Source organism: Brachycentrus maculatus, unplaced genomic scaffold, assembly GCF_059751285.1.
Source record: "Brachycentrus maculatus isolate JH-2025_06_01 unplaced genomic scaffold, ASM5975128v1 h1tg000104l, whole genome shotgun sequence".
NCBI classification, from domain to species: domain Eukaryota; kingdom Metazoa; phylum Arthropoda; class Insecta; order Trichoptera; family Brachycentridae; genus Brachycentrus; species Brachycentrus maculatus.
This window is the reverse complement of record NW_028280858.1, coordinates 2486983-2513008: the sequence shown is the minus strand read 5'-3', so window position 1 is coordinate 2513008 and position 26026 is coordinate 2486983. Positions and strand designations below refer to the sequence as shown.

Genomic DNA, 26026 nt, shown 5'->3' with positions numbered 1-26026 from the left:
GCTAAAGAATACAAATTTGTATTTCAGTTGGTCCTCTAACGGTTCAAATTCTTGGTGCCAACCAGCCTTTATCAGCAGGAAGAAGATACGATCTTCTCTGTCAATCTTCGGGCTCCAGACCTCCAGCATCCATCACGTGGTGGAAAAATGGTCAAAAACTTGACAAGTCAAAGGAGACAGTAAGTTTTTTTTATTTAAATATAACTTAAAATACTTGTTTAGGACCACATTTCAGTTTATTAATGTAAACTGATATTAATGGTATTTAAATTTATTTCATATTTAAACAGTGTGTATTTTCACTTGATGATAAAAACATCTGTAGTTCTCAAAACTAGTCATTGAAACATTAACAAAGTATTAAGTAGTCGCAAATCTTTTATCACCGTAAAACTAGGTCCTTAAATCATTTCAACCCTTCAAAGTGGAGCCACCGTATAAACCCATATATATATATATATATATATATATATATATATATATATATATATATATATATATATATATATATATATATATATATAAAGATATATATATATATAAATATATATATATATATATATATATATATATATATATATATATATATATATATATATATATATATATATATATATATATATATATATATATATATATATATATATATATATATATAAAGATATATATATATATATATATATATATATATATATATATATATATATATATATATATATATATATATATATATATATATATATATATATATATATATATATATATATATATATATATATATATATATATATATATATATATATATATATATATATATATATATATATATATATATATATATATATATATATATATATATATATATATATATATATATATATATATATATATATATATATATATATATATATATATATATATATATATATATATATATTTATATATATATATATTTATATATATATATATTTATATATATATATATATATATATATATATTATATATATATATATATATATATATATATATATATATATATATATATATATATATATATATATATATATATATATATATAAATATATATATATATATTTAAATATATATTTATATATATATATATAAATATGTATAAATATATATATATATATATATATATATATATATATATATATATATATATATATATATATATATATATATATATATATATATATATATATATATATTTATATATATATATATTTATATATATATAAACTTAAACACAGTTTATTTGTAGAAGGTATATTTATTTTACTGGGTTTTTATGAGATATTTTTTTTAATGTTTAATTGTAAAATGTCTACTATCATTAATCAATATTAGTTTTCTGGACTTCTAAAATTTCTGAAATCCAAGCCAATGAGGCAAAAAAATTTCAACTATTGTTTTCAGATTCTAAGAAACTTTGACGGTCAAGTTTTTTTATTGAAATAACGGGCAATTTTTTAGGCTATCTAGGTATTGAAATTTAATGCTCTATTGTCAATAACAGTTCTTTGTCCTGACTTATTGAGACGAATAGCTACTTACCTACCTTAAGAAGAATTTAACAAAAATAAATTAAGAATTGACCATTTTTAAGAAATCAAAAAAAAAATAAAGCAATAAAAAGTGAGGAGCATACTGTTGTGTGGAAGCGAAATGTGGACTATCGGTAGGCAGAACGGGGGCGGCTGGAGACGTTTGAGATGTGGTGCTACACGCGGATGTAGAGTATTCATTGGTCGGAACATGTAGAGAACAACTAATCATTGAGCAGGACTGGGGAGTCTAGATGCTTACTAAATAAAAAAACATTACAACAACCAAATGGATAGGCTATAATACAAGACACCCAGACTTGCTTCCTACGATTGCGGAAGGCATGTGCGAAGGCACAAATCACAGAGGATGACCACACTTAGCATACCAACATGACCAAATAATCTCCAATATGCGTTGTAGCGGATAAGCCGAGTTGGAGAGACGAGCGAAAGGATAGAGATGGGTGGAGACTGACCATGAAAGAAGCAAATCAATCATCATACAGACTGTAAACCCACGAAGAAGAAATACTGACAGAAATTAAATGTTAAAATTTATCCCAGAATTTTACTTTTGTGGTGATGAGTTCAGCCAACAAACTCTCGGATCGCTCTAAAAAAATTGTATTATGTATCAATCCTGATACTTGCATTTTTGTATCTCCATAAATAGTAATGGTCAGCACGCTTGACTACCGTACTGGAGGTCCTGAATTCGATTTAAAGGGGGGGGTCAAATAAATATATTTTCATGTCACCAATAGATGTTTCTAGTGAAGTTCTAGTGATTCAAGAATAATGTTTCAAAATTGGTTCATATTTATAGAGCTACCAAGAATTTGAGTAGTGTGGTTGTCAATAATGGGTAGAATTGGTAAACGTTACACGTGTGTAAAGTGAATGTTACACGTGTGTAAAGTCAGCCCCGTAAATGCCCAGACTTCCATATTGTTCTTCTTCTTTGATGAGATGACAAAAAATAATATAAATATTTAAAAAAAAATCACTCTAACATTTACTCAATATTACCCTTGACTTGTGCTTGAAGCGGAGGGCCGATCACCGTACCTTCATTTGGTCAAGATCAAGATAAAACTGCATTTATATGCATTGCCCTATGCACCATTGGGTGCAGATAAGGGTTAGAAGAATCTGTCATTTGAACCCTGTCCACCGAATAATTTTTCCTTGGTTTTCTCTACCACACCCCTTCAGCTTTTACCTATTTCTCGTCCTTAAGCCATCCTTGCTTTCACAAATTTACAGTATATTTAAAGTTTTTTTATAGTATACATTATAACTTCGTTTATCTTTAGTTCATGGTTATAATTGAATAAATATCACTTTTGTTGCTGGTTTGCGCTTTCGCTAGTTCATTTTAGCATCATAATTAAATTGAATGGGTCTATATTATAATTGCATCTACTAAGACCTTTGATTGCTTTTGGTCCGAGTGCATTATGCACTTGTATAGTGCACGAAAATGAGCATTAGAGGAGAGGGAAATACCCCAATAGGGTCGGGAAATGAGTCTAGTATTTCTAAATGAATCTCCAAATACAATTACACGGTCCGATTACTTTACAGAGTGCGACATTGCACTAAAGCTGACTACCTACTTGTATTTTACTTTAAACCCTTCTTTAAAATACAACTTAAAATACGTGAATTCAAATTGATATAATTCAGCATGGATAGAATTGTTTTACACCGAAAAATATCTGACAAATTTATGGTTTTGCTTTTCATTTATAATACAATATATAATAATATTAATAAAAACCCTTATCTGCACCCCAATGGTACATAGGACACTGCGTCAAATAAACGAAGTGTTATCTTGATCGTTTACACATGAAGGAAAGGTGATCAGCCCTCCGCTTCAGGTACCAGTAAATATAAGATAGATGTTCTCATTGTAATACTTATTCAATATTACCTGGGTAATATTGAATAAATATTACAATGAGAAAATCTATCATACATTTAGTTTTTCCCCCTTGGGAATCGAACCCGGAACCTCCAGAATGGTTGCTGAGAGTGCTGACCATAACACTACGAGGACTTAAATATACCTATGATATTCACAATGTATTTCCATGGAATGAAAATATAAGGCATTTTTTAATTGAGATCGTGTTTTTTATTATTATTATTATTATTAATAAAAATAAAAACTGAAAAGCTTTCCATAATAAAGTATAAATCATATTTATCGAAACACAATTTATGATTCTACTGATTTTATTAGCTTTGGTGAAAACTTATTAGCCTTGCAAAGCCATTGTTTAAATGTGACCAAAAAAATAGTTCATTTGTATTTAAATACAAAATTAATTTAAAATTAAGAAGAATTTATTTATCATTTTGCTCTCATAATTATTATATGTTTACTGTAACGCCAATGATATATATATATATATATATATATATATATATATATATATATATATATATATATATATATATATGTATATATATTTATATATATATATATATATATATATATATATATATACATATATATATATATATATATATATATATATATATATATATATATATATATATATATATATATATATATATATATATATATATATATATATATATATATATATATATATATATATATATATATATATATATATATATATATATATATATATATATATATATATATATATATATATATATATATATATATATATATATATACTGCAACCCTATATACTCCCAAAAATAAAAACAAAGCACGTTTCTGACTATTATAAGTTACGTAATAACGTAGTATAAAGCTTGTGTACTCCCAAAATAAACTAAGACATGTTTTTGACTGTTATAAGTTACATTATAACGCAGCCTTTATTGCGTCAATATCGTACATCGTACACAACGTGCCACAAATGACGGAACAATCCCCGTATAGTTGGCCTAGGGCCAGCTTATATTTCCAACCAATCACAAAGTGTGCGCCGTGCCAAAATCGGTGCCTACGTATTATTTTTTAAATTTTACTCGATATTTCCGCTTCATTCCGCGCCACTGTCCTGTCATTTGGTTCCTGTCACTTGCTAGATTTAAAATAAGACAGTTTGTACGTTTTAGTTTTTTGACGAGGACAGATTTTTCGACTTTTAATAAATTAATTTATTACGTTGAAATCAAATTAGGGGGTAAAATATCAGTTTGGGTAAACATCCAATGAAGATCGTTACGCCTCATCACTGAACTACAGGTTGATTGATTTTTATTAACTGATTGTTTATCCAATGCACTATTCTACTGTATGACTTAGTAACGCTCATAGTGAAGCTGCATACCCCCTATCTGCCTATAAACAAGCATAACGTAATAATTTTCTGTCAGCTAGGCTTTCATGAATTTTTGTAATGTAGATCATACTTTCTTGTTATTTTATGTATCTGAATGTTCTTGTCTTATACTTATAACAACTCTATATTGTTTTGTAACTTATACATATTACAACTCTATATTTTTTAGTAACTTATACTTGTAACAACTCTATATTTTTTTGTAACATATACTTATAACAACACTATATTTTTTGTAACTTATACTGATAACAACTCATTATTTTTTGTAACTTATACTGATAACAACTCTATATTTTTTGTAACTTATACTTATAACATCCCTATACTTTTTGTAACTTGAATTTTTACTTGTATAAGCCCTCTGGGAGTTTTTGTGTGTGAATAAATAAGTAAATATACTTTTTATTGAATGTACTATTCTATTATATTCCACTATTCTATTCGTTATTTAAATACAATTTTTGCTCACATTTCTTGGTGGCTTTTTCTAGCTACAGCGTTAATGCGACGATAGCACAGCTTATTTGAGAATAAAAATGTCTGGGCATTTACGGCACAAACGACGGTCATTTCATCTGTGTTGAGATGCTAAAAAATAATATGATAAATAACTCCTATAATTGGAGATTATCCAGAATTGCGAACAAGGATTTAGACTATTCAAAATGTTGTTAATACTTTGTACTTATTAAGTGTCTAGTCTTCAATGAAGTCCTAGTTCCAGTCCTAATTTTTTAAAGTAAAGCAGATAGTTTGCTAAAGAAGTATGAATACAGTTGAAATGCGTTCTCTCAGACGAATGTGCGGTAATACGATGTACCTACTATAGACATTCGAATGGTGATGTAAGGAAAAAATGCAAGGCTGAGATGAGTACTAAAGATAAAATTAAGAAAGGTGTGTTGAGATGATAATTGTTGTCTCAATTCGACGAGTAATCCCAGAGAACAGAGAACAGTTATTCCTCTTAATGAGGAAGATTGCTTTTAGATGTAAGACGATTCAGAATAATGTAAAAGTCTCTTAAATGTGCATTTGTGTTTGTTACAGACATCAATAGACGGTAACACAACTACATCGACAGTTTCAATTTATTCCACGCAAGAAGATGGAGGGAAATATTTGTCTTGCAAAGCGGAAAATCCAGTAATGTCAACGGAACCTATAGAGGACGGCTGGAGACTTGACATTCAGTGTAAGTTCACATTTATCTGAATTAAAATGTGATTAAAACGTAGTATCGCCTTTTTATGTAATAATTAAGTTGCACCATTCACATTTTCTTCGCGCTTTTTTCCAACCTCTTTTTTTAATAGTAATTATTCATTTATCAACTTTAATTTAAAGATATACTTTTTCAGCTAAATAATCGAGAGCTTTTTTCGTTTGTGTAATAACATATGTAATGTTTAATAACTATCTCTTTTACGTGAATTATTTGAAAGAAAATATTTAGTTTTACTTTCAAATAGAAAATTATTATTCAATGATTTTTGTACTAGTCAGAACTATTTGTTGATAAACTTAAATCATGACATTAACAATTATTCATTTAACGTTACGTTAACAAAGTGTTTTGTTTTATATTTTTTCATGCTCGTGCTTAAATTCTTCAAATAAAACACTCGTAGAAGACCATTTTTAGTTTATTAATATAACATAAACACGTTTACTTTTCAGGACATCTATTGGTGAAAATATAGCTTGTTTTTTGTCATGAAAATACAAACTGTACAATTTGTATTTTCCTTGTTGATGGATATAGTTGTATTTCTGAAAAGAACGTGGATATACTGAATGAATAAATATTTTTTTAAATATTTTAATAACGCAGTTATTAAAAAATTAATAAAATATATGTGTTTAGGTAATAATTGTATTCAATAAAATCAATTGTCTCTTTTTATTATGAGTAAAAAAAAGTTTTTTTTGCGTTTTTGCTGTAAGTTATTTTTTATATATTTTTAAGCTTCCATTTTGAAAATAAAACAGTAAAAAAAACTCTTTTCTGTTTTTGATTGATGATTTTTTCTAGGTGTATAGTTTTTGTCTTGATTCAAGGGAGAAACCCTAATTATAATTAATACTCATATAAATTTCTATAACTTTGTGGTCCTACACATAGTTGGACACAATTCAATGAAACCATAAGGAGATTATGAAGGCTCCAAGTGGGCTGCCCCAACTAATTAATATTTGATATAAATTCCCAAGAATTACAGTCCAGCGGTAAGCAGTTAAGGGTATCTCGCATTATATGGGGGTGAGAATCTGTTTTACCTTCGAGTCTACACCATAACTAGTATACGTGTACAATACTAAGTAGAGAGGGTAGCATACAAAAGTTATAACGCATATTGCTCACTTCTTTCAACAACGTCATAAATAAATAAAAAACTTGATTTTTCAGGAGATCGTTTTTAAAGTTTAAAAATATAATACGATGCCTAAAAAATAAATATCTAGACACTCATTAAACTTTTTACTGTGTAACAATTTTTTTTGGCAAATCCTGAATGTTTTTTAAAATATTTAGTTTATTTCAAAAAAATATTTAACAATACCTTTTCTTCAAAATGCAAAAACAACACATTCTGCCCTGTGCCGGGTTAATATTAAGTTAAAAATATGCCGCTTTTGCTGGGATATAGTACATTTTTTGGGTACTTCGAAAACATGCACAACTGAAAATTAAGGATTTTTGAAATATGACGTTGTTGAAAGGAGTGAGCGATATGTCTTAAAAGATCGTGGAACTGACTGTTGTAGCATCGTTTTTTTATTAATTGATTAAATTTAAGGTTTTATTTCTGTTGTAGCATCGTTTTTTTTTCATAAATTGATTCATTGAGTCATTTTGTGGTAGTATTTATTACTTGAGTTATACTTGTTTTAACGACTAGTTTTGGAAGCTTCAGATGCTTTTATCTGGGGGATCTGAATATGAACATTAAACTATTTATATTCAGACCCGAAGATAGATCATCTATAGCTTCTGAAACTATTCGTTTGAATTAATAAAAATAAAATAAAGTGGTAAAAAACGAGTATTCTCATTAACAATTTCATAATGTCTTACCATAAATGGAATGCCGAAACAATAAATAATGTAATATCTGTAATATCTATCCATTTTTATTATGTTTTTCTTGGTATGTGCCAATATTTCTTTAAATCATTGTGACACGCGTTTCGATACATTCCACGTCATTTTTAAACATTGTATGCATTCAGAATGCAAAAGAACACGTATTTCAATAGATTTTTAAAAATTTGTGTTTACCAAGCAAAATTTTAATTAAAATTAAGTTTGTTTAAGCGTTAGCCCAATCATGTTTGTTAATCCTGGCTGAAATATACTTTTTCTTATTCTCTCTAGACATTTATAGTCTCTGATCTGTATTTTTTTGTAAGATAGGTGAGTTTCTAAAACTACTTTTGTTGATGTTTTGAATATTGAAAGCATTAACTTTGTGGATCATATTGATAAATTATTCCGAGAAATAAAAATACTTTATGTTTTGATCCACTCACATTTTTACTAACCAACTAGTTTCGGCAACATCCTGTTGCCCTCTTCAGGGTTTAATTTATGACTAGTAATAAATTGAACCCTGAAGAGGGCAACAGGATGTTGCCAAAACTAGTTGGTTAATAAAAATGTGAGTGGATCAAAACACAAAGTATTTTTATATCTCGAAATAATATATCCTTTTGTTGATACTATCATCAAAATATTTGCTTTTAAACCCAAGTTTTACTTCTATTCACGTATTTATAACCTTAATTTATTTTCATTATTTTTGTTGCTTCTTTCAGATCTTCCAGAGACAAAAGTGAGATTAGGGACAAATTTGAATCCTGACAACATAAAAGAAGGTTCCGATGTCTACTTTGACTGCATCATCAGAGCACATCCATATGTCTACAAGGTGGAATGGAGGCATAACGTAAGAAAACATGTTTTTTTTTATATCATACTAAAAAATGAAAATACTTTGAAATATTCTCTATTTATTTATCATTCGTTATTTCGTTCTTCTTGAGAGAGAACACATTCCATTCCTTATCATAGTTTTATCATTTTTCAGCAATTCCGTTTTTAACCAAGCGGCTAGACTAAGGAATAAATTGTTGGATAATGTAACCAAAATTAAACAAGGTTTATTTGGCTGAATACTACATTTATTTATGTATATGTTAATACATGACGCGTTTCGTCTTTTTAGGACATTATCAAACACTGGTTGATAACGTCCTATGAAGACGAAACATGTCACGTGTTACATTATACATAAATAAATGTAGAATTCAACCAAATAAACCTTGTTTAATTTTGGATATATTACTCAAAAATTCAATTTGGAATTCTACCCACTGTCTACAGTTACAGTAAATAAGGAATAAGTAATCTTGTGAAAAAATGCACCCTTTTATGAGCTACTTAAAGTGATCACTTTACACACGTTTAATACTCACTTTTTTGCCCTTAATTGACAACAACACTATTTTAATTTCGGAACTCCCAAATATCCTTTAAATGACACATTCTTTCACGTGTTAATTCTCGGTACCAGATATGGTTGAGTAGAGTAAGTTTGGCAGATACCTTAAAAATGTACGTAAGATTCATCCTAAAAAATTGAATTCCCGAAATAAGTAGACAGAACTTTCAGTTAGTAGATTAAATGGAATATAAGTTCCGAATTTTTAATAATATGTTTGTCTAAATTGTTGTAAGTTATCACTTTATACAAAAAAAAATCTTCCATGTCGAGATGACAATATAAATATCTACTTGGTGGACAAACTCAGATTTGTAAACAAAGGTTTGGACACTCAAAATATTGCGAAATACGCTTGTATTCGCAACATCCTTTCAGGTTTTTTTTTAAATACTTTCTGGTGAAAATAAAACATTTAACTAAAAGGTAATAAAATAATACTAATACTTTGTGAACAAGTATACAACTCAAAATGTTGTAGAATAAATTATGTTGTCAAATTATAAGCTAAAATAATAAAAATAAAAATTATATTTTCTGGCGTTTCTCATGTGTGTGATTATAATCCAGGATTTGGAGCTCACATACTAATATAAGAGTTTCCGCTCAATAAAAATCTTTTTTTCATCTCACCCATAGATGTCTCTAGTGAAGTTCAAGTGATTCAAGAACAATGTTTCTAAATTGGTTCATTTATATAAAACTTCCAAGAATTTGAGTAGTGTGGTTGTCAATAATGGGTAGAATTGGTGAATGTTACACGTGTGTAAAGTGATCACTTAAACCAACCCAGTAAATTGCCAGACTTCCATATTCTTCTCCATCTTTGATGAGATGTCGAAAAATAATATGAAAAATTATACTTGTTACAGGGTCGACCGCTGAACCATAATGTAGGCCTAGGAGTTATAGTGAGCAACCAGTCGCTGGTTCTACAGGGTGTAGGAAGAAGAACGGCAGGAAATTACACTTGCGTCGGATTCAACACAGAGGGAGATGGAGAGAGTCAGCCATTTCACCTCAACGTCATGTGTAAGTTTTAAAAAATCATGTTTATATTATTAGTATTTTTTTTTATCTTCCATATGTTACATAAATTAAAATATACATAGCACTCTCCTCACCATTCATCGTAATTTTTCACAACACCACTTAAAAACTCTGCTTCACGACTACCGGTTTCGGGAAAGCCATTCCATCATCAGGTCAACTGTAGACCTGATGCAGCCTAGTAAAACGGATGTTGTGAAATATAGTTTTTTTTTTATATAATATTATTTTTGTATTACACGAACTGAACGCTTTATATAAGATGAGTGATATACTACCGTACCATAAGGTAAACATGTTTCCAATGTACAAAATATAAAATGTAAGTGTTTGTTTGTTAAAAAACCTTAAATCTTCTAAAAAACACACACACATACACACACACACACACACACACACACACACACACACACACACACACACACACACATATATATATATATATATATATATATATATATATATATATATATATATATATATATATATATATATAAATATATATTGAACACATATACGTTCATGTTAAATAATGTATTTCACATACATGCCTAAAAAATGTTAAGTTAAATGTAATTGATGTAACAACATATTTGAGCTTACCATTTACGAATTAAATTTTATTTTTAAACTTGTTTAAAAGGCAAATCGATTAGGGATGCCTTAAATTCAATTAGTGGACGTATGAACTTCTAAAATAAGTAGTAATAAATAAATAAAATTCCCTGAATATTTCGAACTATGTCCCCCCTAATTGATATATATTATTACAAGGTAATGTTTGTCAGACAAGACAAATTAATCAATTTCAAAAATCTTGGTTTCAATTTTGAGGGTAAAAGGAAAACGTATTCATTTGTTGCAATTAAAATATTTGATCTGACATTTCATTCCTGGAATTTGTTCAAATAATTGTTTGAAAATGAGATATCTCCGCTGATTGACTTCGTTTCCATTTCAATATTCGCTTATTTAAAAAAATGCAAATTCCTGTTACTCCATATCCCACCGGCTGTATTTGCTTAATTTCGAAGCGCTCAGTCTCCTCTCCCTTCAAATTAAAACAGAATTATACCATTCGTATTTTGTTTTGGAGACGGAACGCGGTATGAAAATTAATTGGACACCTTTACAAAGGAATGTTTAAATGTAGGTTGTCTCTAAAATAAGCTTTGAAATGTTTCAAACAAATATTGTGACGGCGAATGGGGAATGTTATATGTACGAAATCTAATTTGTGTCGCCAACATACCCCGTTTTGCCTTTTGCGGCTGACTTAAGTTCTTTTGTGATTATTATGTGTTTATGGTAGATTTCAAGAACGTGCTGCTTTTGAAGTTATTAGATCAAACTTATTACATCGTGTGGAAGGATACATTTTATATTAATTTAACGAAAACAATTCTTAATACATGCAAATAAATATACAAATATTGAAACCGGATAAAAAGCACATTTCTTTATACATACTCGTTTCTTCTTATTAAATTTAACGATTTTTTTTTATCGTGGGTTCGTACAAACAAATTTCGACTCAAAATTTGGACACTTACCTCGGAACTACAACTCGACTTTATGGGTGATTCAATCTTAATATATTATGCTAAATACTATATACCCTTTTATACTCACCCTACATAAGATATATCAAGCTATAGGCGTCGCAACTTCGAAGAAAGTATTTATCATTTTTATACGAAAGAAGATTTTAAATATGAATAAGAATTCTAATTGAGTTAGCTTGGATTTGGCATTATTTACAAATAATTTACCTTTACTAGGCCAAAAAAAGTAAAATATTCAATCGGTAATAAAGTTGTACTAAAAAACGGTAAGAAGTGAGCTTTAAGTCAACTTATGTTGCGGTATCCTCTCTTAAGTCTCTTTAAGAGCTAAGAATAAGCTCGTCAATTCATTAAGTATCTGCTGAAATACTAAATCATCTGGTTTCTATACGCATCCAATGGCATATAAAGTATTAATTTATTATTACTTATTCTGCCAGACACTGGATTATTCACCCTACTATTATCTTAATTATACAGTGAGATAATAGGGGTGTGTAACTAACGTTACTAGCTGTGTCATCTCAGCACAACTCTTTGCATACGACCTACTTACATACGTTATATCGTTAGTATTTATGCGGAAGATAGTATATCACATATCCAAAGTAGCTGGATCGTTTCGATCCCATAAGAGATGAGTACATCCGGTGGAAAAACCTTGTTGAACGTAATAAATTTCCCATTTCCCAATTACCCGTTGGGCGGTTGTCAATGGATGACCGCGTCACTTGATTGGAGTACGCCGGCGCTAGTACATAAATTTTCAGCTAAATGAAACTCGTGTACGTATGAAATATTACTGAAATAATATGACTGAAAAAACGTATGCAGTGAGGGCTATGAATCATTTTCATAATTTAAACGAGTAAAGTCAGAAATAAAGTTACAGCTTTTAGCATTCACGTTCTACACCTTTCAATATTTCTGTTACTAACAAATTAGAAATTTTGTTCAAATTAAGAAATTCATCACCGAGTTCCTTTAACACTAGATTTCTAAACTATCATACGAGTGACGTTGTTACTTAAAAAAATACGTCATAAAAATAAAACGGGAGTAATAAAATATTCAGAAACTTTTATTATTTTAGGAGCAATTGAACATTCCTTAGGCGAAGAGATCAAGTTAAAAAGAAGAAAAAAATAAAGGTTTATTAGGAAGGAAGGTATTGTGAAACAGAGGGGGCGGAAACAACGCGAACAACGTTTTTTCTAGGAATCGTCATTTTGCGTCGTAATTTTTACGATTGTTTAGTTTTCTAAGGTTAGTGCCCCAGTTTTGCCAGTGATAAGGTTTAATAGCTATTCGGCTTCATTTTATAAATTATTTAAATAAAAAGTGCCATGTTAAAACTTTTTGATACTGAAGGACATAATAAACTTTTTTCCACTTTTGCTATACCTTACTGAAAAATTGAATTTTACGCTGATTTAAATAATAAAATAATATGTCGATATAATTGGGCATTTCCGTCCTTCCCAATTCACTTCAAAGAAAATTCGTCTTAGTACTTAATATTGGGATATATTCTACGTGTAATTAATTAGCAATTTCCGGCAATAACCGTTCCGATGACATATTTTTTTCAGAGAGAATCCTTTGTGACGCACCATTTCACCCCATGAAATATACCAAAGTCCTACTAATGAGTCTCCCCTTTCAGTTGCTCCTACGTGTAAGCCGAATCAAATACGAGTGCATGGAGTCGCAAAGCAGGAGAAGGCGCAGATCATGTGTCAGGTGGACGCCAACCCCCCCGAAGTTCAGGTAACTAATTATTACACAAAATGTACAAGGCTTTCTGTATTTCTGTATAAAACGTAGCTTTCGTATGTAACCTTAGAATGGCTCTATATTTATTTCAAAGCAAAAACATATTAAATACACAAATCATATATACCTACATATAATATTCCCGATGAGTAATTTCTATTTCTCATTTTGGTACATGGGATTAAGGTTAACAAGATTGGAACACAAATAATAAAGTAAAAAAAGATTTTTTTCAAATAACCAAAACTACTAATACATGGCAAAATATAAAAATAGTTAACAGGTTTAATAAATAGGCACAAGAAGCATATTTAAAAGAAATAAATGAGAAAACACAAGGTAAGAAGCATATTTGAAATAAACAAAAGAGAAAATACAAAGAATGAGAAAATATAAAAAAAAAAAATAAGGTAACAACAAAACAAGAAAATATGACTGATCACTACATATATATCTTTCCATAAAGTAGGTACCTAATATAAAGTATTTAATCTGTATTTTTTGCTGGATACTGTCAAACCTAGTTGAAAGAGACAATGGTTATGTTCATATGATGTTACTCAGATTAGTAAATAATTAAAAATACATGTGACTTTAAAGTTTTTCTTAGTTCATTTATTTTCATCATACACATAAGTATTTATAATTTAAAAAAATACACAAACGTTTATGTTAATATAAATTATTTTTCTATGATTAGTTATAAAATCGTTGAAGACATTGCTGAATGGTACTATATAACCAATTTTCCCGCTTTTCCATTATTTTAGTAATATTTATTGAAAAGGATGATTTATGGAAATATTAATATTGAATTTTGTAACATCAATTTATTCAATAATTTCCTCCGTAAATTAATTATTGATAGTTATTTTATATCGTATGAAATTTAAGTACTATCGTGATTGCAATCAAATAAGACATGGCCGACTGATGCGATCTATTTCAGATAATCTTATTTCTAAAATCCATTTATTAATACCTATTTATACGAAATTTATACGTTTTTTAAAGACTTCGTGGATAATGGAAACAGGTTGTAGATTTTTTTTGCATAATAATTAAAGATCTTTTGGCTCAAAGAGGTATTTGTTAGATTTTTATATGTTTTTCCATGTTCTGGGTCTTGTGGTCCTATGAATGTTTCCATAAAGCATGTTAATGGCGATTTATGTGCTACACTGAAAGGTGCTTTTTTGTGATATGTGCGATTAATTTTCGTATTTGTAAGGATTGTTTTTGCGTATATTTGTTGGACTCATAATTTGTAAATTAACGAATATTTCTTCTGCGGCAGTCCGTCTCGGAACATTGAGAATTACTTAAATTTTAGATTTTCGGCCAATATTGACACTTAATTTAATAAAACTTCACTTGTACCATACGAATAATATACTAACATAAATCACATCAATTTTTACTTATTTTGAATGCTAACATTTTATTTATTGTAACTGCAGACAGTTGGTAGAATTCCATGTTGAATTGTTGGGAAATATATCCAAAATAAAACATGGTTTTTTGGATTGAATTCTACATTTATTTACGTATATATTAATACGTGACGCATTCCGTCTTCTTAGGACATTATCAAACACTGACTAAAAATATTTACAAAATATCCTTATATACTAACAATAACTAACATTTAATTTGCTATTCACAGTTTCGTTGGACCTTCAACAACTCAGCAGAGAGTATGGAAGTCAGTACCGGCCACATAGCAAGATCTGGCACTTCTAGTATCGTCTCCTACACTCCGATGACAGAATTGGACTACGGAACTCTACTGTGTTGGGCTACCAATAGAATCGGACACCAGAGAGTTCCTTGTGTCTACCATATCATAGCAGCTGGTAAGTGTTAAAAAATACATATTTACTGTTGTGGATCGAGGTTGTGGACGTTCATAAATCCACAATATGTATTTACAAACTAGAAGTAAACACCATCAATATACATTAAAATACAATGTACAGTTATTTAAGGACTCCTTATTAGCCTTTATTTCGACATATATTTAAATTTTAAAAATTTAAAAACCCTTATCCGCACCCAATGGTGCATAGGGCACTGCGTCATATAAACGCAGTGTTATCTTGATCGTTTACACATGAAGGAGAGGTGATCAGCCTTCCGCTTCAGGTACCAGTCCAGGGTAATATTGAATAAATATTACAGTGAAAAAATCACTTGTATTTATTTTACCCCCCTTGGGAATCGAACCCGGGACCTCCGGAACGGTAGCCGAGCGTGCTGACTGAGATATATAGGATGACACTTCATCAGGATAGATTAAAGATTCGTTATCAAGCATTTTACGGTATAACGACGTGTTTTAATTATTAAATCGTGCTATCGAAATTGTATTGAGGGTGTATCTCGCGATCTCGACTTCCGACTTTTGTAGGACTTTCTTATGGATATTTTTTTGGTAAAAAGCTTTATAATTCTGAAAACTTTAAAACTGTAAAAAATCTAGGATGTTGTTAGTGGGATATTGCCCGATATGTATGAAATCATGGTGGAAAATGGATCAAAAGAGTTTGTGAAAATTTGTGTTGCAGTCAAACTTGGATATTTGACCGATGCTTTGTACGCGTTGTAAAATATAAGTTTATTCGTCCTAAATTTACCCTCTTATACACAATATAAAAATTATTTTTCAAAGTTGTCATTTTTTAAATTTTATTTCACTTGGTAAATATCACGATTTCTACTATGATACTACTTTGAAATAATGGTACATACCAAATAAAATTTAATTTGAAAATTGATAGAGATATTACTACAAATGGATTGTCGAATCAATTAATGAAATCACTTTTTTTTAGTTGGTGGGAGATGTTATGAGATGCCTTGTGTATTTTAATAAGAAATCAAACAATTAATTTTATTGACATTTTTATATACATATATATTTTATTGATGTTATATTGAACAGTTTAATTTATACTTCTATGACCTCCTAAAAATGAATTCACCTTTATTTGGGAATCGTTTGAAAACTACTGCAAAAAACGAGCTTTCTTTATGTTTTTGCAATAAATAAATAAAATAACAAAAAATTTATATTATGACAAGAATGTATAGTATTAATTCATGGACTTAGCTCTAATATCCGGTTTTCCCAATATATATTCCAGTGAATGCCAATTTCATCAATAAAATATTACATCCCATATTAATACACCTGTCTTAGTTTTTCACCAAAAAACGTAAGTAATATCATGGCTCTGATATTTTCACGAAATACATGTGTCTTTTATACATAAATATCTCGTATATTCGCCGTCAAAGAGAGGAAAAAATATTTCCGGATTCAATATCTCGGTAATCTGGATTTCGAGTGCTTCCCGAAACCTGCGAAAGTCGCACAATTTTTTCCATAATTCATAGATAAAAAATATTCTACATATTACTCTATATTTATACTATATGTATTAACAGGGTTGACCAAAACGTTGACTAATTGACCGTTGACTGATAAATTTATATGTAGTATAATGTAAATTTATATGTAATGAAACACTCCCCTTATCATACGTTGTATACTTTGTGTAATACCACTTTTATAAACACTTATCCGTGACTACCGGTTTCAAAGCAATGGATGATAAGGAGAGTGTTTTATTACCATACCACGAACATATCAATGCATTTAATACCCAAAAATATTATATGTAATGCTGCACTAATAATATTAAATGTAATGTACCAAAAATAGCAACCGTATTTGGTTAGAGAAGACACTTACATATTTCTGTTATTCAAACTTTACGATGTTGCGACACATAAAATATGATTAAAATCATGCAAAAATAATTTAAAAGTCAAGTTTTAAATTGGCTTTTTAATGTGGGACACATGAGTTGTTTAAATTTGGTCACCCTACCTAAATAAATTCATATTATTATTGTTGCATACTTGTGAATTTCTCATTGTGCTTAACTGTACTTACTTTGTTAACATAACTTTATTTTTTGTTGTTATATTTTATAATTTAAAATAATATTTTTCTAATGGTTATTAATGTCTCGGCATGGTTTCTGTCTAGTGAGACTTTCATCGAAAAATAAAACACGTATAGTCAAAAGTAATGTAAGTAAAAAATAAAAATAACTTTAATAAATAAATATGAAATGCTCGCCTAAAATATGCAATATTATATTTTCATTTTATTCTCTGAAATTATAGAAACAATGATTTAATATAATATTGTAGTATTATTTTTTGACATCTCATCAAAGATGAAGAAGAATATGGAAGTCTGGGCATTTACGGGGCTGATGACCGTCATAGGCTGGTTTAAGTGATCACTTTACACACGTGTAACATTCACCAATTCTACCCATTATTGACAACCACACTACTCAAATTCTTAGAAGTTCTATATATATAAACCAATTTAGAAACCTTGTTCTTGAATCACTAGAGACATCTATTCTTTTAAGCTCTTTATTAAGCAGAAACTCTTATATTAGTATGTGAGGTCCAAATCCTAGATTTCAATCACACACATGAGAAACGCCAGAAAATACCGTTTTCATTTTTATTACTTATCTTTGATGAGATGTCAAAAATAATATGAAAATAACTCCTGTAATTGAAGATAATCTAGATTTTGCGAACAAGTATTTGGACACACTCAAAATGTTGTAAATATTGTTTTCATTGACAACACGAAAATTGTTTTATATTTTTTATAAACGAAATTAATCGTGAGAAAAATCTTTATTTTCTTAAAAATATCTATGAGTTATACCAATGATTATTAATTGTCCACGTCCAAAGTGTTATAACTAGCGTATTTGGATATCAAATTGAAATAAAATTATGTTTTTTAAATAAAAAAGGTAACCCACAGTGATCAAACATTTGGTCACCCCTGTACTACAAGCACAGTATTTCTCAAATATTCTTTAATATACGCATGTATGTCATATTTGAATTTATATACATATATACTAATATTCGAAATTCCTCTTTTGTAAAATTAAATATTTTTGGCATGCTATTTCTGTTATTTACATATTCATAATTTTCATATGAACTCCACATACAAAAGAAATAGAGAATATTCAATTACTTTAAACATGAATTTTTCGACTTTCGTTTTCTTTTTATAATCCTTATCTGCATCCAATAGTGTATAAAGCCCTGTATCGTATATTAGCAGTGTTATCTTGATTGTAAAATACATAAAGAAAATTTGATCGCCCTATGGCTTAGGTAGGTTGGCGTTTAAGTAATATAATATTTTTCAATATTTTTTTTCTTTTGTGTATGTATTCTCAGACTTAAAGATAATAATACCATTTTTTAAGAAAAATAAACTTAATACTACTACTACTACTACTACCATCACGCCGTTTCCCCGCAGGGGTAGGCAGAGAGGATGGAACGCCACACTCTTCTGTCCAATACATTTATAATGTATTGGACAGAAGAGTGTGGAATAAACTTAATACATTTATGAAAAACGGTACCCAAATAAGTCCTAGTTTCAACCCTTATGTATAAAAGTGAAGCATGGAGTTGGCCAAATAAGGGTGGAAACAGACTGAATGCAGTCAAAATGCGATCTCTCAGACAAATATGCAGCAAAACGATACATGGTAGATATATATTCGAATATAAGGAAACAATGCACGACTGAATGCAAGTATTATTGATAAAATTTTAAAAGTATGTTGAGACGATTTGGATATTTGGAACAGATAAGGGAAGAAAAAATAGAAACAACAAATTTACTATCCGAATGTAGTACTACTATCCGAAAATAGAAGGAGAGGAAGGCTTAAGATAATTTGGTATGATCAAGTATGTTGGCATGATAAGTCATGAAATTTATACAAAGTTAATTTGATCGTTTATTACATTAAGGCAAACACATCAGTTCTGCACTGCAAGTGAAGGATGCTTAAGTGGTAATAATTTTTTTGTCTCATACCAAAATTTTAATAAATATTAAGAAATATTTTTTTTTTATAAAAATACAAATATGGATTTATGTTTTGTACTGAAATTTTTTGGTGAAGCTGTATTTTATGTAATAAATCAACAGCCATATAGTTTTTTCCACTTTTATTTTATTTGGTTTGGTAGACCAGTCTTATGATATTTAATACGTCAAAACCCAACCGTAAGTAAAGAAAATAACAGTGAAAAAAAATAAAAACATCAACTCTATAAAATTACATGGTTGTTATTTATATTACAAGCAGGAATCTTTTTTTCTCAGATTGTGAACTTAAGTTTTTTTATGATTTATTATTTAAAAAATGTTTTGGAATTGAGAATTTCTATGAGGGTAAGTAATGGCATATTTGAGGGATTAATTCAGACAAATTATGTATTTACTCTACTTCTTAAAGTCGTATAACAGTAATACCGTGGAACACGTGTGAAATGGTAATGAAGATTCATAGAAACTTGTGTTTCATGTTAACTTAATAACATAGTCGTAAATAAGCGCCTAGTAACAGTGAATTAAGTCTCTGAGATGTAAGCTCCGTTATTTCGTTTTTCTCAATGTACCCAAATAAGCTTACTTATTGATGTAAAAGTGAGAAGGTTAGAATCGTTTGTATATTAAAGCTGTTTGATATCCATGCACCATTACTAACATTAAGATGTTGAAACGAAGATACAATAATTTTGTGGTTAAGGAATCAATTCAACAGAATTATAAGTTTTTAATGAAAGTTGTATTTAGTAAGTAAAACTTAAATAAAAAATGGATAGATTTTACCACAAAGTGAATACCGAATCAATAAATTAAATAATTTTAAGTAGTAAATTAGTAAAAAAACTTAAGTACTTTATTACAAAATTACTTAAGAATTACTTAATAAAGAAATATTTTTAAATATATTATAAATATAAAACACTTGCATTAAACCATTTTTGTGTTTGAAAATGTAAACACCACTTGTTTAGAGAACATATATAATTCTTTAAAATGGTATTTTACAAGTTTTTCTTTTAACATTTCGAGTGTGTCTAAATCATTGTTCACAAATCTTAATTTGTCCATTTTAGTAATTTATATTGATACCTTAACATAGATGAAGATTAATATAGTAGTATGTGTATTTACAGGGCTTACTACCTGTCAAAGGGTGGTGTAAGTGATTGCTTTATACACTTCTAATATTCACAAGTCTATCCACGACTGAAAACAACTACTCATCTTCCGATATCCTTTAATTGACACCTTCTGCAACATGTACATTTTCAGTACCATCTATGTTAACTTCAGTAAGGTTTTATTTTGCCTATGACAGGTCGTTAGCTTTATAAATACCTAGACCTATACATTATCTTCATTTATGAATCATTATGTTATTCCACAAAGTTAATGCCAAATCAATATAAAATACATATTTTTATATACACACAAAAATAAAGCTCACTTTATAACAAGTGTCAGCAAATGACTTCAATATTCTTGGTAAATTACCCAAAAAAATGTGATTTCCTTAGAACAGTATGGCTGTTTGCTTTGCAAGATTTAAAATATGGATAGAAAAAATATCAAAACCATCGTTATTGATGCCATTCTTAATAAAAATAAGAATAAACGGTTTATTTATTACATTTATTATAACTTTTTACAACTCTGTTTCACCGGCGAACATTTTTATATTTTCTTCTTCGCAGAAATTCTTTCATAAAATGCGTTCATATATCAGTAAAATACTAATATTCGATGGCTTCAGTCGTTACGCCCAACCCCTTTTCCAATAAGGGATGAAAAGATGACAAAAGTGCACGATTTTACCCCTATGTTACGACGCTAATATTTTAAGGATCCATTTTATCCCGGTTTACCCAATCTTCCCAATAAAGGTATCTCGCAATTTGCGTAGAGGATTTTTTATAACATTTCATCGTTTCATCTTTTGTAACCGCTTCACATATCGTCAACATAAAAATAAATAAACCGATCGTTGAGGATGAAATAACTGACAATATACATATTATGTGACATATTTTTGACATCTCAACATAGATGAAAAAGAATTTGGAAGCATGGGTATTTACAAGGCTTACGACTTGTCACAGAGTGGTTGAATGATCACTTTACAATATCGTTTGTAAATGCGAATAGTCGTTATACGAGATGGGTATCATGTATGACTGCTTATGCAGAAAATGTTCTTCCTAAAGTTCGAATGAATACCAATGAAATTCGTGGATTAACATCGCAATATGGACTAAACCATCCAACCAAAGCCTTATACTTATACCGTTATTTATTTTGACTTGGCTAAACATACTAGATGGCTAATATACTAGGTATTAGTAATATTATAAGTCAAAATTATTGAAAACCATGCTTAAAATATTGCAAAATGTCTTTTGAAAATCGATTTAGGCAAGCTTTTTTAACATATTTAAAGACAAAATAATTTTATACTTTTTTTTTCAGGATTTTTGTAAAATAAAGTAACTGTAAACTTACGAAAATTGATGGTAGCCGCGTCGTATTTGATTGAATGTATTAAAATATTTTCTTTTATATAATTTCATAAATAAACATTGTAAAATATGCATTATAAATTGAAATTCACAATATTGTTTTCTTAAAAATATTTTTATACACACATACTCGTATATATATATTTATATATATATATATATATATATATATATATATATATATATATATATATATATATATATATATATATATATATATATATATATATACATATATATATATATATATATATATATATATATATATATATATATATATATATATATATATATTTATATATATATATATATATATATATATATATATATATATATATATAAATATATATATATATATATATATATATATATATATATATATATATATATATATATATATATATATATATATATATATATATATATATATATATATATATATATATATATATATATATATATATATATATATATATATATATATATATATATATATATATATATATATATATATGTATATATATATATATATGTATTTATAAATATATATATATATATATATATATATATATATATATATATATATATATATATATATATATATATATATATATATATATATATATATATATATATATATATATATATATATATATATATATATATATATATATATATATATATATATATATATATATATATATATATATATATATATATATATATATATATATATATATATATATATATATATATATATATATATATATATATATATATATATATATATATATATATATTTATATATATATATATATATTGAACTGGCAAAGGAAGGATGAAAACAGAGTGAATGCTGTTGAAATGCGCTCCCTCAGACGAATGTGTGAAAAATCATTGTATGACAGAATTAAAAACGACGATATAAGAAAGGAATGTAAGGCTGAACGAGGAATAATTGAAAAAATTAGAAAGAGCTCTTTGCGGTGGTATGGACATGTGGAGCGAATGGATAGCGAGAGAATGACTAAGAAAATATATGTGGCGAATGTGAGAGGGAAAATAGAACGTGAACGACCGAAAAAGACTTGGCACGATCAGATCAATCAGAACCTAAAATCTGGCGGTGTCAAAAGTCTGCGTAATCGGAGGGCATGTATGACTAGATGTATGGATGTGAAGGAGGCGAGGAGTGTATGTCAGGACAGAAGAGTGTGGCGTTCCATCCTCTCTGCCTACCCCTGCGGGGAAACGGCGTGGTGGTAGTAGTAGTAGTAGTAGTATATATATATATATTTATGTATATATATATATATATATATATATATATATATATATATATATATATATATATATATATATATATATATATATATATATATATATATATATATATGTATATATATATATATATATGTATATATATATATATATATATATATATATATATATATATATATATATATATATATTTATATATATATATATATATATATATATATATATATATATATATATATATATATATATATATATATATATATATATATTATATATATATATATATATATATATATATATATATATATATATATATAAATATATATATATACATAATATACACGAAGCCTACGAATAAGTCTCTGTAAGCTTATGGACAGAGTTTAATTACTTTCATTAAATCTTAATGGCGGTCGATAAGATTTAACGATGAAGATAATAACGCTAACGACTCCTTTAATGCTGTGTTTTCTAATAACTCTCAATTCAATATAACATTTTGAATGTGAAAAAGAATTAAATTGTATTTCTCCAAATTCTACAGCCTTAAAGAGAACCCAAAATCTTTTATATTGATGGGAAATAATTAAACTATAAACTGTTATTTCAATTATCTCGGATTTGAGATATAGTGAATTGATTAAAATGAAAACTGCTTTATATGGAAGATTTTCGGTTTCTTGAGGGTGTTTAACCGATATACGAGAAGGTGTACGCTAAGTAAAAATGCCCTAGTAAAATAAAAGCCGTTTGAAACAGGACATTCTTTATTATGTATACGAAAGGGATAGACAAAGAGTTCTAGTGTCTTCGTATTTCCGTATTATTACTTCTCTTGTTCGCCGTTTAGTGGGCCTAACACGTGAATATTTTACAACACACGTGGGTCAAAGGGCCGTTAGCTCGCGTCTCGTGTGCAGACCGTCTTCTGCTTTAGCACTGAGACATGGGATCACGTATTCGTAATACTTCGATGTCTCTTTACCTTACAAACTCTCTATTTTCTTGTGAAAAGTTTTGTAATTTGTAATCTTTTCCTTGAATTCAAAACTAAAAAAAAACTATCAAACCGTAACGCTGCTTCCCTACAGGGGTAGGTAGAGAGAATAAAACACCACACCAATCTGTTTTTGCAAAAAATATTCACCTCTTCCATATTCTTCCTATACAAACACTCCGATTTTTCCGACTATGATATCTCCGGATATCCTGACCTGACCACGTATTATTTGAACAAGTATTTGAAACACTTTACCATGCCACGTTTTCCTCAGTCTTCTATTATCAACCACTTCACCTCATAAATTTATTTTACTATCCTTTCTTCACCCATGCGTTTTACATGCCCAAATCTAAACAAGCTGTTTTTAATTTTATCGATAATGCCTTGAATTCTTTCCTTATTTCACCATTCTAACATCTTTCACACAACATTTTGTCCTACATTTGTCTGAGGGAACGCATTACGACTACATTCAGTCTTCTTTCATTCTTATTCTGCTAGCCCATGCTTCACTTCTATACATTGGTTCCAGGACTTCATTGTGTTCTACCGGTTTAACTTTCGCTGATAGGGTTTTATTAGCTATAACTAAATTCAGTACACCATTCACTTTGTTCCCAGCATTTACTCTGCTTTCTATATCATTACCAACCATTCCATCCCTAGAAAATTTACTTCCTAAATAAACGAAATCATCAGTCAACCTTTTCCAAAATATCCCAATTCACTTTTTTTTCATATGTATTTTATCCTTTATTGAATTTTTTATTTATTAAGGGTGTTTTTTGGAATAACGTGTAGATTTTAAAATTAAACGTGAATACTTTTATAATACCACATTTGACTTTATTAATGTAAACACGACTAGTTTTGATAACTATAGATATTCTCATCAACAGATGAAAACACAAATGTCAGTTTGTCAGTTTGTATTTTCACCTGTTACAACCTCTGAAGTTCTCGAAACTAGTCGTATTTTCATAAATAAACTATAAAGTGGTCTGGACAGATATTCAATAGTGCACATACTTCTTTCATAAAAAAAATTGGTAATTTTTTTTTGACAAAGATTCTGAAAAAATATAGGGGCTCACGAGACGGACTTTTATGATAGACATTTTGAATTTGAAAGGCAGAATGGCAGTCTTTGTGCAGGTACTTTTCGGGCATTTTCCTTAAGGGTTGGTGAAAAAAGTCTACGGTCGGTGCCCATGGGAAGCCTTCTTTTAAAGGGGTGTAATTAATATTCGCCTTTCAAAAGACACTTTTTAAAATGGCGGACAAAAGAAACACTTGAAAGAAAAAATAAACTTGAATGAAAGGAATTAAACGAGGTGAAAAGATGAAAACAGAAATATTCAGTTTTCATTTAAATTTAGTTTTTACTTGAATTAAAAGAAAATACATTGTAACATCTCAAAAAAAATAAAGAAAAATATGTTAGTCTGGGTA

General features: G+C 28.3%; 1 protein-coding gene across 1 annotated transcript in view; it reads left to right on the top strand.

Annotated features, from left to right (window-relative positions):
• The window catches only part of side-VII (sidestep VII transmembrane protein), a 238925-nt gene that overhangs the window by 141932 nt on the left and 70967 nt on the right, over positions 1-26026 (top strand). Inside the window, exons 5-10 of the mRNA XM_088258892.1 lie at positions 28-179; positions 5958-6102; positions 8727-8857; positions 10285-10444; positions 13694-13797; positions 15470-15659. Coding sequence (XP_088115018.1) covers positions 28-179; positions 5958-6102; positions 8727-8857; positions 10285-10444; positions 13694-13797; positions 15470-15659 — 882 coding nt within the window. The remainder of the gene's footprint in view (positions 1-27; positions 180-5957; positions 6103-8726; positions 8858-10284; positions 10445-13693; positions 13798-15469; positions 15660-26026) is intronic.